Source organism: Heterodontus francisci, chromosome 23, assembly GCF_036365525.1.
Source record: "Heterodontus francisci isolate sHetFra1 chromosome 23, sHetFra1.hap1, whole genome shotgun sequence".
Taxonomy (NCBI): Eukaryota; Metazoa; Chordata; class Chondrichthyes; order Heterodontiformes; family Heterodontidae; genus Heterodontus; species Heterodontus francisci.
The window spans coordinates 70,030,483-70,046,819 of NC_090393.1; the positions used below are offsets into that span (position 1 = coordinate 70,030,483).

General features: G+C 45.4%; 1 protein-coding gene across 1 annotated transcript in view; it reads left to right on the forward strand.

The window, feature by feature from the left end:
- dgcr2 (DiGeorge syndrome critical region gene 2) overlaps positions 1 to 15,796 on the forward strand; it is an 88,445-nt gene extending 72,649 nt beyond the window's left edge. Inside the window, exons 7-12 of the mRNA XM_068055514.1 lie at positions 1,272 to 1,354; positions 1,508 to 1,690; positions 3,884 to 4,087; positions 7,423 to 7,575; positions 12,785 to 13,024; positions 13,774 to 15,796. Of these exons, the coding sequence (XP_067911615.1) occupies positions 1,272 to 1,354; positions 1,508 to 1,690; positions 3,884 to 4,087; positions 7,423 to 7,575; positions 12,785 to 13,024; positions 13,774 to 13,988 (1,078 nt within the window). The 3' untranslated portion in view covers positions 13,989 to 15,796. The remainder of the gene's footprint in view (positions 1 to 1,271; positions 1,355 to 1,507; positions 1,691 to 3,883; positions 4,088 to 7,422; positions 7,576 to 12,784; positions 13,025 to 13,773) is intronic.
- The last annotated feature ends 541 nt before the right edge of the window (positions 15,797 to 16,337 follow it).

Genomic DNA, 16,337 nt, shown 5'->3' on the forward strand with positions numbered 1-16,337 from the left:
CACACAGGCAGTACCCGGAATCGAACCCAGGTCCCTGGAGCTGTGAGGCTGCGGTGCTAACCACTGTGCCACTGTGCCGCCCCTAGGGGGGATATGCGTGGAAAGTTCTTTACGCAGAGGGTGGTGGGTGCCTGGAACGCGTTGCCAGCGGAGGTGGTAGACGCAGGCACGATAGCATCTTTTAAGATGTATCTAGACAGATACATGAATGGGCAGGAAGTAAAGAGATACAGACCCTTAGAAAATATGCAACATGTTTAGATAGAGGATCTGGATCGGCGCAGGCTTGGAGGGCCGAAGGGCCTGTTCCTGTGCTGTAATTTTCTTTGTTCTCTTTGTTCTTTGACCACCAACAACCACAACCATCTTCCTTTGTGCCAGGTGTGACTCCAACCAGAGGACACTTTTCCCCCTGGTTATCATTGACCTCAGTTTTGCTAGAGCTCCTTCATGCTGTACTCGGTCAAATGCTGCCTTGATGTCAAGGGCAGTCACTCACCTCACCTCTGGAGTTCAGCTCTTTTTTGTCCATGTTTGAACAAAGGCTGTAATGAGGTCAGGAGCTGAGTGGCCCTGGCGGAAACCAAACTGAGCATCAGTGAGCAAGTGTTGCTTGATAGCACTGTCAATGACCTCTTCCATCTCTTTGCTGATGATTGAGAGTAGACTGATAGGGCTGTAATTGACTGGTTGGATTTGTCCTCCTTTTTGTGGGCAGTTTTCCACAATTTTCCACATTGCTGTGTAGAGGACAGTGTTGTAGCTGTACTGGAACAGCTTGGCTAGTGGTGACATGAACCCCCCCAGTGCACTGAGAACTCTGCCATTTTGTCTCTATTCCCTTTCCTTTCTGCATCACCTCACACTTCTCTGTCTTAAATTCCATCTGTCACTTGTCTGCCCATTTTCCTTGCCCATCTGTATCTTGTTGCAGTCGATTGTATCATCCTCACTGTCTGCCAAATCTCCAAATTTAGTATCATTGGCAAATTTTGAAATTTTATTCTGTATTCCAAGATCCAGGTCATATTTTATTTTTTAAAAACACCTGTCCAGCACTGACCCTTGGGGAAACACCCTTGTCTACCTTTCTCCAGTATTAAAAACAACCATTTACAACTCACTGTTTTTAGTCATTCAGCCAATTTTTTAACGCAAGCTGACACTGATTCTCCTATTCCATGAACCTCGAATTTGTTCAGCCTTTTATATGGTTCTGTCATTGAAGGTAAGGAATTCATTATCCATCTGCTAAATTGTTTATTTTCCAGGTTCTGGGTTGGCTATCAGTACATGGTAACCAACCGAAGCCACACCTCACTGCAGGGTCAGTGGGAAGTAGCCTACAAGAGCAGTAAGTATGTTGGAGGACCAATGGTTCAGTGTCCTCTCCCCTCGCCACCCTCCCCCACTCCCTGCGTCTACCCACCCTCCCCCTCCAATTTTCTTGCAAATGCAGGTCCCCCTTTTCATTTCACAGGCTTAGTGCTGTTTTTTCTCACTGTAGGTTCCTCAGAAGTGTTCCTTCCTCCAGAGAAGGTGACATTTTTTGGGATGACCATCTCTGAGCAGGAAAACGTATTATGCGCTCAGCTGCAATGCTCCCACTTCCCCAGCCTGCGGCACCATGGGTTACACAGCTGGTACGCAGAGAATTGCAACGAGAAGTCGGCATTTCTTTGCAAAAGAAGTAAGTATGCTCAGGAAGGGTGCCCTCATATCGGCACCTACCAGCCTACTAGGTGCTCTTTAAAATGTTAGGATTTGTTATGTTCCCTAGTTATTAGATTAGAGATACAGCACTGAAACAGGCCCTTCGGCCCACCGAGTCTGTGCCGAACATCAACCACCCATTTATACTAATCCTACACTAATCCCATATTCTTACCAAACATCCCCACCTGTCCCTATATTTCCCTACCACCTACCTATACTAGTGACAATTTATAATGTCCAATTTACCTATCAACCTGCAAGTCTTTTGGCTTGTGGGAGGAAACCGGAGCATCCGGAGAAAACCCACGCAGACACAGGGAGAACTTGCAAACTCCACACAGGCAGTACCCGTGGAAGGGAGCATGTACGGGAAAGGGCACAGGGCATCCCCTTTTCCTCCTTTCCTACTCCAAGTTGAAATTTAGTTTCCAAGTATGAGCTCATTCTGTCCAAGCTCACATGCAGGAGCTGGGAACCATATCTCCGTTGTTTATACTTCCTTCTCAGCTAAGTATACCACTGCTGAAATCAGTGAAGACACCAGGTCAGTGTGGCCGAGTCCTTCAGGGGGGGGTTTATTCTGGGACAGTGTGGCTCAGTCCCTAACTGGGGGTTTATTCCGAGTCAGTGTGGTTCAGTCCCTCACCAGACAGTGTGTTCCTGGTGAATCTCTCATATGCAGGTACCATCACACTGGAGATGGCCAACAATTGACAAAATCTTTGCTGTACCTGCCCAAAGAGTGTTGGTTGGGACACTGGAGAGGGATCAGAAAGCTGAGATGGGTTTATTTTCCACTTCCCTAGGCCAGTGGTGCTGATGTAAATCCACTGTACCATACCCCACCCCACAACCTGAGCAAGGATCACATCGGTGACGTGCTCCCACGTATGTCCCAGTCTTCGCTGGATGCTGAAATGTGGGTTTTCTGCATAAGTTCCACAAGTACACTGTGTCCAGTAATTCCGCCTCTGAACTGGACAGCAGCAGCTTATACAGGCAGTCAGGGGCTTGTCGGGGCAACATAATGTTCTCTGGCCTCTGTCGAGGTTCAATCTTGCTCTTGTGCAATCCAGTAATTTGTCGGGGAAGGCTGGAAAAGAGAGAGACTATCAGACAAGCTGTGGTATTAGGAATTTCATTAATGGGTTTGCAGTTAGACTTCTTTGTAAATCAGACCCAGGGAACCTAATGGTGTGCTGCCTTCTGGGAGCACGAGTGAAGAATCTGATGTCCTGAGTCGTCAATGTGCGAGGGAGCAGGAGAGAACCCAACTATTGTTGCTCGTGCGCAAATTAATAGGAACGTAGGAACAGGAATGGTGTTCAACATGCAGATTTCAACTTAATCAGAAATTGACTAGGAATTGACTGGGACAACATTGTTGGCTGGTAAGACAGGGAAGGGATTTCTAGAGTTAATGGGAAAACTGTTTGTAAAAAAAAAAGCCAACAAGGTGAGTTAAACATCCTGGATCTGATTGAATCATAGGCATGATCAAATCTCCATTAGAAAGGTGGTGTGGCTTTGAATATCAGTCATCAGAATGTGATCAGATTTGACATTACAAGGATTGGATAGGATGCACAAACTCAGACAAAATTGCAACTTTTTGAGAGAACAAACTTTAAACACTTGAGAAGGCTTCTCTGGGCCTGGCAGGTATGAATTTGGCTGGGAGAGTGGAGGAACTCTGGACTTCCTTCAACAATGTGATTTTGAATACAACGGACCAGTGCACCTAGTGAACACATGTACAGCTGCAAATGGAAAATGTGTTAAAATAAATAGTATGTAATGTGTTTTTTTGTAGCTTGTGATTGATTTAGCAGATTTTTAGCTGTACTTTAAGGCTTTTTGACATTTTCTTGCTGTTCCAGCCTCCGTAACTTATGCACTCAACACCTGTTCCTGCATGTCTATATTTTGAGCCTATAACTGGCTGATAGGGGCTGGTGTTCTCAGTGGTCACGGCAGGGCTGGGCTGGCAACTTAATGTCTGGGCAGTCAAAGCTGTAGAATGGTACCTGAGCACAGTGCCTCTCTTCTAACCTCTTACATGGCTCTTGTTATTCTCATGCGTGTGAGGAACTTGGGACTATGTTTACTTGGCAGGCTTCCAGCCTTGTCATGGGAGCCTGCGTCTAACCATGTACTTGTGTTCTAGGCCAAACCTGTATGGATATAAAAGATAACGTAGTGGACGAGGGAAAGTACTTCACGCCAAAGGGAAATGACCCATGCTTGAGCTGCACCTGCCACAATGGCGAACCTGAAATGTGTGTGGCAGCTCTGTGCGAGCGGCCCCAGAGCTGTCAACACTATGAGAAGGACCCGAAAGAATGCTGTAAATTCACCTGCCTCGACCCAGGTAAGGCAGGTCAAGGCCAGCAATGTCCCATTATGCACTCCATTGTTCAACCACGTAGACATAATTGCTGTGTGAATGCAAGTCGTCGAGTGCAGTGGGGAGCACTGACTCGGGTTTAAAGCCTGAAGATTGTTGTTGGGAAGGAAGGAGAGACGTAAGCGAGGAGCTCGACATTCTTTGGGCACTGGGGTGGGTCACAATGGGATATGAATTCCCAGGTGGGGTTTGCCATGTGCTACAATATATTTGTAAACCAGAAGCAGCAGATATGTTGGAGTCCAAGCAAAACCAACCTCGTGTTGCATCCAGAGATAGGCACCGATATGTTGCACCACGGACATTTGACATAATTATTGACTCAGCCACAGACATGGGAGCAATTAACCTGTATGTAAAGTGTATAGTCAATCTAATACCATCAAAACACATTTCTCTCTTTAAATAAAGTAGCTAAGTATACAAACATCAATGGAGAGCAGCACAACTGTATTAGCTAGATAGCAAGCAAAATAGTATGCAATGCCAATGCGAATTACTTTGACAGAATAGAGCGAGCTACACCATGTCACAGGGCAGTAGATGGACCTTATCAGATGACCTCTGTGGATTCACACTGTATCAGGAGTGCAAATTCATCCAATCAACCACAAAACTCAAGGAGAGGACTGTTTGTGGTTATTGAAGTAAGGCAGCATAAAAATCAGCAATAGGAATACAGACCATTTCTCACTGCTATTGTCACAAGACAGTTTAACCCATGATGGTCAATTTTTGTGCAACATCTCCATCTGCTTGTAATATGTGTCTGAAGACGGCATCCAACAAAAGGGCAGTGATCTCCAAATCAGGAGAATTTTATTGGATGGAGCAGATAGTACTTCAGAAGAGCCATGTACAGAAAAAGCAGAGTGAGACAGGAAGGGGCAGAGGGATTTAACAGTAGGTAGCCAAGACTAGTTTATTTATCTTAGCAGGCTGTTAAGCTGGGTCCTGGATTATAAAATAAGGAACAGCAGCATCTCTCATGGACAAAATGTCATTTACTCACCAAAGCTAGTGACAAAATTAGATAAACATAATTACAAATAAAGAGTGCCTTTCAGTTCCTCCAATAAAGCAATTCTCTTAAATTCACTTGTGTCTACATCTCAGTCTATCACTGTTGATTCTGATTCAGCTGTGACAAGATAATTAGAAACAAAAGGCTTTTCTGCAAAAGGTTGAGCAGTCATTAGGAAATGTTTAGTCACTATCTGTAAGATTGTATTCCAGACTAATCAATTTATGTCCATGCCCAATCACTTACCTGTTAACAAAGGTGCACTTTTAACGTAAAGTAATTATATGACAAAGGCAACTTTCAAATGACATTAGCCACTCAGGTTATCGGCCTTCAAACTGGGCTGTAAATGATGCACATTGCAGTTACTGACCGTTGACATACTTGTAAAACTTGTCCTTTAATCCAGTTCACAACAAAAAAAAAAATCAGTTAATCATTTCTAACATGGTCATTGAAACATAATAAATTTTTACTATGTCTTCCCTGACTATTTTTAAAACTGAAAATGCAGTATGGATTTTGTTAAGGAACAAAAGTTCGTTATAGATTAAGGTTTGTTAAAGCTATCCGTTACATTGTATTTGCAAACTATTGTATATGGGTCAGCAGCATCCTGTTTTTGCCAATATCACTCAGCTCCATTACACCATACTCTTGAGGAACCTATAGTGCTGACCTCTGGAGATTCCTTTGATTTTCTTGTCAGTTTTCCCCTCAATTTAAGTTCTAGAACAATGTGATTCCAAATGGATAGCAGCGGACATTTATATACGAGTAAAAGTCCAGCAACTTTCAACACGTCACTGAGCTTGTGCCCCAAGTGGAAGTAATGCATACCAGAGCGTAGAAATCTAGGCAATCTCTAAGTGACTTTTGCCATTTTAAAATAAGTTTACATTACACAAGCCTTTAAACTTGCCTTTTAAAATAACTTAGCTTCTCGGTTATTTTAAAACATAGGGTTAAAGGCTTGGAGCAGAGGGGCGCAACCTTTTCACATGGTGGGGAGGCACATTACAATTTTTGTCTTACATAGGGGGCTGGTGAGACAATTTCGGAAAGATAAAGCCAATAAAAGTTTATCTTACTATTAATTAAACAACAACAAATGTGCATTTTTGTGAAGAAACTTTAAATGAGAAGAATAATTTAGTGGCTTACTTTCTCTTCAGTACGTTGGATATTGATTTTGTGCGATACCTGGCATTTTTTACCTTGCACAAAGAACCAGTAACTGCCCGCGCACATGTACAGATGTGGAGTATTCCATATATATGTCCATCTGTCTATCTCCCTCCTCCCTCTAGCTCACACTCTTTCCCCACCTCCCTTACCTCCTGTGTTGTCCCCCCCCCCCCCTCCCCCCACCACGCCATGGGCCCCCGGTGCCCTGTCTGTGCCTGTCCCGCCCCCCCCCCCCCCTTTGCCCGTGCCCCCTACCTCCTTGCCCCCGCTGCAAAGCATTTTGGAACATCCTGAGGTCATGAAAGGCACTATATAAATGCAAGTTCTTTTTATTTCTAGTACCCTCATGCAGTCAGGTAGCTACTCTGTGCTCAGGTAACCCCTCCCCCACCCCACTCATATTTCCAAGTGCCATCCCAGCTCATATACTGTTCTGTCATTCACAGTGAGCTGAGAATTTCAAAATTTAAGTGTTGCTGGGCCAGGTAGCAATGTAGGTTAGCGAGCACAGGGGTGATGGATGAAATGGTCTTGGTTCGAGGTAAGTTCTGGGCTGCAGAGTTTTGGATGACCTCAGATTTCTGCAGTTTGGAACTGAGGAACCAGCGAAGAGAGTGTTGGAATAATCATGACTAGAGGTAGCAAAGGCATGGATGCCGGTTTCAAGGCAGAGGTGGAGTTGGGCGATGTTACTGAGTTGGAAATAGGCGGTCTTAGTGATGGGATGGCTTTGTGGTCATAAGTTCAACTCGGGATCAAATACGACCCAAAGGTTGTAAAAAGTCTGGTTCTGCCTCGAAATGAGAGGGATGGCGTTGGTGGTTAGGGAATAGTGTTTGTGGTGGAGGCTGTATTACTTTGTATCACTTGCCCAAACTCCTGACTCTTTCTTCATTTCGTACTAATGGTACTGTGTAATCTGTTTAGAACTGGGTAGAGGAAGGAGGTGAGTTCTAGTGGGCATCTTCCTAAAAATGGCTGTTTTCTGAAGCAGATCAGTGCTTTCATCTGTCAGAGTAGCTGAGAATGTGTGACTGTGGATCATGTGTCGAGTGTAACTGCCCTCCTGTACCCTCTGTACCCACAGATGGCAGCAGTATTTTTGATTCTATGGCGAGTGGAATGCGTTTGATCGTAAGCTGTATCTCCTCCTTCCTTATCCTGTCATTGCTGCTCTTCATGGTCCACCGGTTACGGCAGAGACGCAGAGAGCGAATTGAGTCTCTCATTGGGGGCAACTGTAAGTATTGTATTGCAAAGCAACTGTCTGCATCATGTTATTATCAAAGAGCTTTTGACAACACTGACACCCATTGTCACCTTCCTCAACCTCCTTCATTGCCTTTGCTGCTTGTCTGACATCCAGCACTATTGCATTCAGTCCCCACTACAAGCATATTAGAGTCATAGAGAGATACAGCACCGAAACAAGCCCTTCGGCCCACCGAGTCTGCACCGACCCTCAATCACCCATTTATACTAATCCTACATTAATCCCATTTTCCCTCTCATCCCCACTTTTCCCTCAATTCTCCTACCACCTACCTATACTAGGGGCAATTTATAATGGCCAATTTACCTATCAACCTGCAAGTCTTTGGCTGTGGGAGGAAACTGGAGCACCCGGCGAAAACCCACGCGGTCACAGGGGGAACTTGCAATCTTCGCACAGGCAGTACCCAGAATCGAACCCGGGTCGCTGGAGCTGTGAGGCTGCGGTGCTAACCACTGCGCCACTGTACCGCCCCTTAGCCGCATTCCTTAGCCACTGACTCCGACTCTCAGTTTGAGGCTGAGCCAGACTGTTCGCAATCTTGCTCTGAGCTGTACTTCTGGCCCTATATCCTGTCCATCACTAAAACTGCTTATTTCCACCCTTGTATCAACGCCCAACTCTGGGCCTGCCAGAGCTCATCTGCTGCTGAAACCCTCATCCATGCTTTTGCTACCTCGAGACTTGACTACTTGAACTCTGGCTTGTCCCCCACGTTCTACTGTCCATATTTGGATTTGAATTTGGAGCTCATCCCCAAACTCTGCCACCTGTATCTTAATTTGTCCCAAGTACTGGTGAGAAGGAGGCGGGGACATTGTTTAGGGAGCGAATTCAACTGTTGGTCCAGCTGACCAACGGCGTGGCTGCCAATGGTAGGGTGAAGGGAGAGAGGGATGCATGAGGCTAGAGTCAGCAGAACAGAGAGTTTAGGGCTGGCAGAGGTTACAGAGAGGGAGATGCAAGGCCATGAAGGAACTTAAATACGATGGTGAGCATTTTAAATCTAAGGCATTGGGGAGCTAGGAGCCAAAGCAAGTCAAAAAGGACAGTGGTGGTTGAATAACATTTAGTGCAGGATAAGAATTGCGTAGCAGAATTTTGGATGTGCTGAAATTCATGGAGATGGAAGATGGGAGACGTTGAAGGAATCCAGTCTGGGGTGAGGGTTTAACCAACAGATTGGCTGAGACCATGGTGGTTTTGGGTGATATGGGGCTGGATCTGTGCTCAGGGTCAAATAGGACAATCCGATTGCAATGAGACTGATTAAGCCGAGGATGACAGCATTTGTTGCAAGAACCGTGCAGTACGGATTTGGACTTCCCAGTTTTTAACTGGAAGGCTCATCGGGACTGGATGTTGTACAAGCAGGTTGATAATACAGAGGCAGTGGAGGAGCTGAGAGGGGAGGTGGAGTTGGGTGTCGTCAATGTGAATATATAAACTGACCTGATGTCGACAAGGAGTAGCTTGTGGATGAGAATGAGGTGGGAGTGCAGGATGAATCATTGGTCAAGTGCTGGGATAGGCAGGGAAGCTTTTGCTGGAGATATGCTGGCTACAATCGAATAGTCAAGAGTAGAATCCAAGTGAGGGCTATCCCACTGCACTGGACAGTGAGGAAGGGTCCTTGTAGGAGGAAAGGTGGCTGAGTGGTGAGGAATAGCAGAAAATGGCCTGGTCAGTGATTGAGAACATAGAAGTAGAGAGGCCAGTGGACTTGATGTGGCTGAGGGGCTAGCCATCAATATGTGTGGGAGAGTTTATAGAGCAACAAAGAGCTTAGGAGGAGGACAGAAGGCAATGAATTCTGAAGTAGGTTGGAAAAGAGAGCTAAAAGAAGATTGAAATTACTCAGATGAGGTTGTTTGGTGCAGGAGCTAAGGGAAAAAAGCAGGGAGGATATCTTGGGGAGAAACTTGGAGTGGGGCTTGGGGGTTATGGTAGACAGAGTTTTCAAAGGGGAGGCGTGAGGCAGTCTGTGCTGGGAAAGGTATAGACAGCTGGGGAATCTTCATTAAAGGACAAGATGGCACTATCCATGAACCAAGTTTCATGCAAATACAGATATCAGTGCAATCATCCACAATAAACTCATGGAGGGGCAGTGATTGGTGATCTGGTGGTAGTGTCCATGGTGGGTGGTGGATGGGGTGAGTGCGACAGGAAGGAATTTGGTGAAGTTAGCCCACAGCAGACACATTGGGCAGGAAGGTTGGTGACACAGTGGTGCAGTGGTTAGCACCGCAGCCTCACAGCTCCAGCGATCCGGGTTCAATTCTGGGTACTGCCTGTGTGGGGTTTGCAAGTTCTCCCTGTGTCTGTGTGGGTTTCCTCCGGGTGCTCCGGTTTCCTCCCACATGCCAAAGACTTGCAGGTTGATAGGTAAATTGGCCATTATAAATTGCCCCTAGTATAGGTAGGTGGTAGGGAAATCTAGGGACAGGTGGGGATGTGGTAGGAATATGGAATTAGTGTAGGATTAGTATAAATGGGTGGTTGATGGTTGGCACAGACTCGGTGGGCCGAAGGGCCTGTTTCAGTGCTGTATCTCTAAACTAAACAATAAGATCTGCCAGTTGAGATTGCTGCTGCAAGGAGGCAACAGGAGAGCAGTGGGATAAGGATTTTGAAGGCAAAGAGCCCGATGAGAAATGAAGTGTGGCACGATAGGTGATGGAATGGGCAAGAGCGAAATTCCCAAGAGGTAATGAGTAAAAAGGAGATAATCATGGACTCTTCCATCTGCCCTTGCACCGATTTACTTCCAGATCTGGCCATACATTTGGACAATGTGAAATCTTGGTGGCTTGTTTGTCCCAGAGTTAAGTCTCAAAGCCCACATCCTATCCATCATCTTTCATTTCTGAATGATTGTCTGTCATTGTCCCTACTTTACCCCACTGTTGCAAGAATCCTCATTCATGCTTTTGCTATTTCAAGACTCACTGCTACAAAGTCCTCCTCGTTGGCCTGCAATTCTCTCCACTCCGTAAACTCCAACTTGTTCAAAACTCAGCGGGCTATATCCTGTCCAACCCACCGCAGTCATGCCTTTACGTTCCCCAGCATATTGAATTTAAAATACTCATCCTCAAACTAAACAGCCTCACCCACTCAGACCTTCTCCAGCATTGTGTCCGCTCCTGTACCCTCTTGTACTCAGACTCTGGTTTTTTACGCATTCCCCATCCCTTCGCTCCATCATTTGTGCTAGAACACATCAACCTCATTTTCTTGAGATTCTCTCGCTAAAACATTTACTCCCAACATTTTAAAAGCTTCCCACCATGTTCTTTTCTGTATTTCCTCTGTGAAACACCTTGAGATTGGTTCTCTGTTAGAATCTGAGATGTAGATATGTTTCAGAAAGTGTGCAAACACTGCAACACACATAGAAGCATCAATTCCCTACTCTCACTTCTAGACATTATAGATGTGACTCGGATTCCTCGTTGTGTCCCACTATACTACTATCTGTTTTTGCACTTCTCATGCCAAGTAAGGATGAATGAAGTTAACATTCCATACTTTCTGTGAGTGAAACAACTCTCTAACCACACAGTGGTCAGCACCGCAGCCTCACAGCTCCAGCGACCTGGGTTCAATTCTGGGTACTGCCTGTGTGGAGTTTGCAAGTTCTCCCTGTGACCGCGTGGGTTTTCGCCGGGTGCTCTGGTTTCCTCCCACAGTCAAAGACTTGCAGGTTGATAGGTGAATTGGCCATTGTAAATTGCCTGTAGTGTAGGTACAAAGAACAAAGAAATTTACAGCACAGGAACAGGCCCTTCGGCCCTCCAAGCCTGCGCCGATCCAGATCCTCTGTCTAAACATGTCATCTATTTTCTAAGGGTCTGTATCTCTTTGCTTCCTGCCCATTCATGTATCTGTCTAGTTACATCTTAAAAGACGCTATCGTACCCGCGTCTACCACCTCCGCTGGCAACGCGTTCCAGGCACCCACCACCCTCTGCGTAAAGAACTTTCCACGCATATCCCCCCTAAACTTTTCCCGTCTCACTTTGAACTCGTGACCCCTAGTAATTGAATCCCCCACTCTGGGGAAAAAGCTTCTTGCTATCCACCCTGTCTATACCTCTCATGATTTTGTACACCTCAATCAGGTCCCCCCTCAACCTCCGTCTTTCTAATGAAAATAATCCTAATCTGCTCAACCTCTCTTCATAGCTAGCGCCCTCCATACCAGGCAACATCCTGGTGAACCTCCTCTGCACCCTCTCCAAAGCATCTACATCCTTTTGGTAATGTGGCGACCAGAACTGCACGCAGTATTCCAAATGTGGCCGAACCAAAGTCTTATACAACTGTAACATGACCTGCCAACTCTTGTACTCAATACCCCGTCCGATGAAGGAAAGCATGCCGTATGCCTTCTTGACCACTCTATTGACCTGCGTTGCCACCTTCAGGGAACAATGGACCTGAACACCCAAATCTCTCTGTACATCAATTTTCCCCAGGACATTTCCATTTACTGTATAGTTCACAAAAGGTAGACGATAGAATTGTGGGGATGTGGTAGGGAATATGGGATTAATGTAGGATTAGTATAAAATGGGTGGTTGATGGTCGGCACAGACTCGGTGGGCCGAAGGGCCTGTTTCATTGCTGTATCTCTAAATAAATAAAAAAATATCCTTATAAAGAGGGGAAGAAGAGCTGTCTCCTTAAATATGGAGTCATTTACAGCACAGAAAGAGGCCATTCAGCCCATTGAGTCCATTCTGGCTCTCCATGGAGCTATGCAGTCAGTCCCACTCCCTGGCTCGATCTCCATAGCCCTGCAAGTCTATTTCTCTCAGGTGGCCATTCAACCTCCTCTTGAAGTTATTGATTGTCACTGCTTCCATCACCTTTGTGGGCAGCGAGTTCCAGGTCATTACCACCGGCTGTGTATCTGATCTCAGATGTAAGGATAAAGCATTGATCAGAATGAAGTGGGAATGCTTTGATGAAACGTTAACTCTGTTTCTCCACAGATGTGTGACTTCCTGAGTATTTCCAGCATCTCCTGTTTTAAAGGTTTATTGAGTTCTGTTGTTAACCAGTGTTGTCAGTTCTCCAACCCATGCTCTCAGTCACTGGTGAGGCCATTTCTACCTGTGAGCTGTCACTAATATGTGGAGTTAATCTTCTGGCTTTACTTTCACAGTGCATCATTTTAACCTTGCCCGAAGTAGAATGCCAGGCTTCGACTATGGCCCAGATAGTCTTGGATCAGGTTTAACTCCTCTACATCTTTCTGACGATGGTGAGGGAGGAGCATTCCACTTCCATGACCCCCCACCTCCATACACAGCTTATAAATACCCAAACATAGAACATCCTGACGACCCACCACCTCCATATGAGGCATCCATCAATCCAGACAGCGTGCTTTGTGTCAGCCCAGGTATGTCCAACCTACTCGATCTGTTGCTATACAACCTCAGGCCCAATATAATCATGAGGGTTTGTACTTGGTGTCCCACTATTATAGCCTCATGATCTGTAAAGGATGGCGAGACGTTAATGAGACCCCTAGATAGAGATGGGATATTAAAGGGCACAGGGAGTCAGTGAGACTGAGAGATTAAACTGGCTTGGATATATGTAGAGTGTGTTTAGACTGGGTAGATATTAAAGGCTAAAAAGAGTGAGCAGGAGAGTGGGATTAGACTGAGTGGGCTGCTATAGGGCATGGGGAGTAAGTAGGAGAGTGGGATTAGACCTGGGGGATTCTGTGGGGACCAACACTCGTGACATATTTAATCTGTTTCTATCCTTGAACATTGTATGATGGAGAAAAATGACATTGTTACTTGATATCTGAAATAATCAGAGAATTACATGGCATCCAAAGGGAAAAGCTAAAGGTCACATTTCAGGTCAGATTGTGTCAGATCTGATGGTGGCTTTTCAGCTGAACTATTGACCTCTGTCCTGTATGCTGCCTCCAGAGTTTTTCCCAGCATGTCATGTTTCATGCTTGTTCCAATTCTCTTTCACTTGACATCTGACAAAGAACCTAATTTGATAGCCCATAAAGGAATGAGAGAAATGTGTGCATCAGGAGCTCCCAGCAACTTGAAGTCTGCTATTTCTATTGTGTGTATTTTTTGGTGCAATACAGAAAATAAAGTGAAACGTTTTTACTTTTAGATGGCGGCCTTGGGCTGGTGATGGAGCAGAGCAGCCAGCTTCCCACGGCAGAGGGTGCTGTTGGAGAACAGGCAGATGCAGCAAACTTTACCCTAACAGCTGTCACAGAGGAGCTGGAAGACTCAGCTGACAGCAGTACCTTGCTAGTGCCGCACAACACATGCTCAGAGAGTGGAGCACTAAGCAGTCACTCCTCAGTAAATACTGTTGTATAAATGGGAAGGGTTTATTATTGTTTTTTGGAGTAACAGCAGATGTTTGCACAGTGTTGTACAGACAAACACCAGACAAATGACTAAAAAAGGCTTTAGTTCTGGTTTCCAGCAGTCAGATTTCCTGTTTCAATCAGCGAGTTGATCCTTTGTGTAAATACCTATGGTGGAATGCAGCACGTTCCCTTGGAGACAGGTACAGTAGGACTTTAGGAAGCTAATGGGCAGTTGTTTTGTGTGGGTTTTTTTAATATCAACTTTGCAAATGAATGCAAGGTGCTGGGCTTGGAACTGAGGGGCTGGAAAAGGCTTGAGGGGTAGTGGTTCTGCATGCTGCATATGCTGGCTTCACAAAGCTCACACATAACCAGGAGCCACAGACCAGGAACTGGCGGGGGCCCTATGTTGGAAAGAGCTGAGTGATATTTCTAGACAAACAAGTGTGCTCGCTGTCGCCATTCAATGTTGTCACTGGGATCTGTGAATGGTGGGAGTGAGCTGTGCAACACTAGGGTGAAGGGTAACGGGGTATACATGTTGCGGGGGCTGGTTACAAGGTCTCGGGGTTGGGGCGGGGTAATGGATGGGGATTGGCTGGGAGTTACTAGGTCTGGGGGCGGTAGGGGGGAGATTACAGACTCTGGGTGAGAAAGTGGGGTATGCTTACAGGCTCTCTTGGGTTGGGAGTGTTGCAGCTCTCTCAAGGAGGGTTACAGGCGCACTCATGCTGAACAGGCTGGCTACAATGTCTCCTTGGGGAGAAGAGTTTGCCGGCTGTCTCGAGGATTACAGAATCACGTGGCAGTTGGGAGGTTACAGTCTCTCAAAGTGCAGGTTGGGGAGGGGGGCATTGTTTACAGGATCTCACTAGGACTGGAGAGCAGGTTTTTGAGGGTCTGAATTAGGGATATTATACAACAGTGGAAGGTCTCGGCATAAAGAAATCACACCGAACCAGAACAGTAACAGTAGCAATGTGTTCAGTAAGCTGGAGGCAGGCTGTGAATGGGGCACTGGCGGGAGAGTGGGTCCTGTATACTTCAGCTGTGCTCCTAGCCCAGACTGAATGGCAGAGCGGATGGTGGGGGGATGGAGAATTGGTCTGGTGTAATTTAGGGTTACAGAGTCCGAGAGCACATTTCCACACCCTGTGTTCCCTTATCCCACTCACTCTTCCCCACTGGAGATTGTCAATATCATGTTCATTTCTGTTTGATAATATTGATCGATGTATTTATCAGTGGTGTTGATAATGATTGATAAGGTGAGCATTGTTACTGATGTAGTCGATAGTATTGATAATATTGATATGATCAATGATATTGATGTGCTCAATATTGATCTGGTATGGTTGGTAGATATCAATCAATATGTTAATCTTTGGTATCGATATGGTTGGTTGATACTGATCAATAATGTGATATTGATGTGGATGTTGGACATTGTGTCGACATGGTTGCAGCCTTTTTGTTGGAAAAAGCTCCATTCAGCCAGAGTGTTTCGGAATTCTGCACTTCCTCTCTCTTATCCAGCCACAATCTCTTCCCTCGATACTCAATTCACACATTCATGCAATCTATTCAAATACTGCAGTTACCAGATGTTTGTATTTAGTTTGTGATTGATCTTATTGTGGCAGTGGAACGATTTTGATATTCAGTGAAATAATTAGAGATTAAATTTGATACTGTTAATAGGTCAATGTGTGTGTTCGAGTTTCCATTTTTCACTTTTTTGGCAGCACGTTCAATTTCTCATGTTGCTGTTAATAACATTCATTGAAATGCCAAATAAATTCAAAGTGGGGATAACTTCCTTGCTGTTACGATTTTTCATTGTTACTTCTCACCATATTCATTAGGGGAGATGGTGGTGCAGTGGTAATGTCACTGAACTAGTAATCTAGAGGCCCAGGTTAATGTCCTGGGAGCATAGGTTCCAATCCCACCACAACAGTTGGTGGATTTTAAATTTAATACATTCAATTAATAAAAAATCTGGAATTGAAAGCTGGTCTCAGTAATGGTGCCATGAAACTATGAATTGTCGTAAAAACGCATCTGGTTCACTAATGTCGTTTAGGGATGGAAATCTGCTGTCCTCACTTGGTCTGGTCTACATGTGATTCCAGACCCACAGAAATGTGGCTGACTCTTAACTGCGTTCTGAAATGGCCTAGTAAGCCACTCAAGTTGTCAAGGGCAAATGCTGGCCTTGTCCGTGACGCCCACATCCCATGAAAGAGTAAAAAAAAAACCTTATTCACCAAGACATCAGTTGTCAGGAGTGGAATCTTGGCATGTCTCCCTGGACTGAGCCCAGTGCAGTCGATTCACAGGCCAAAATCCAATT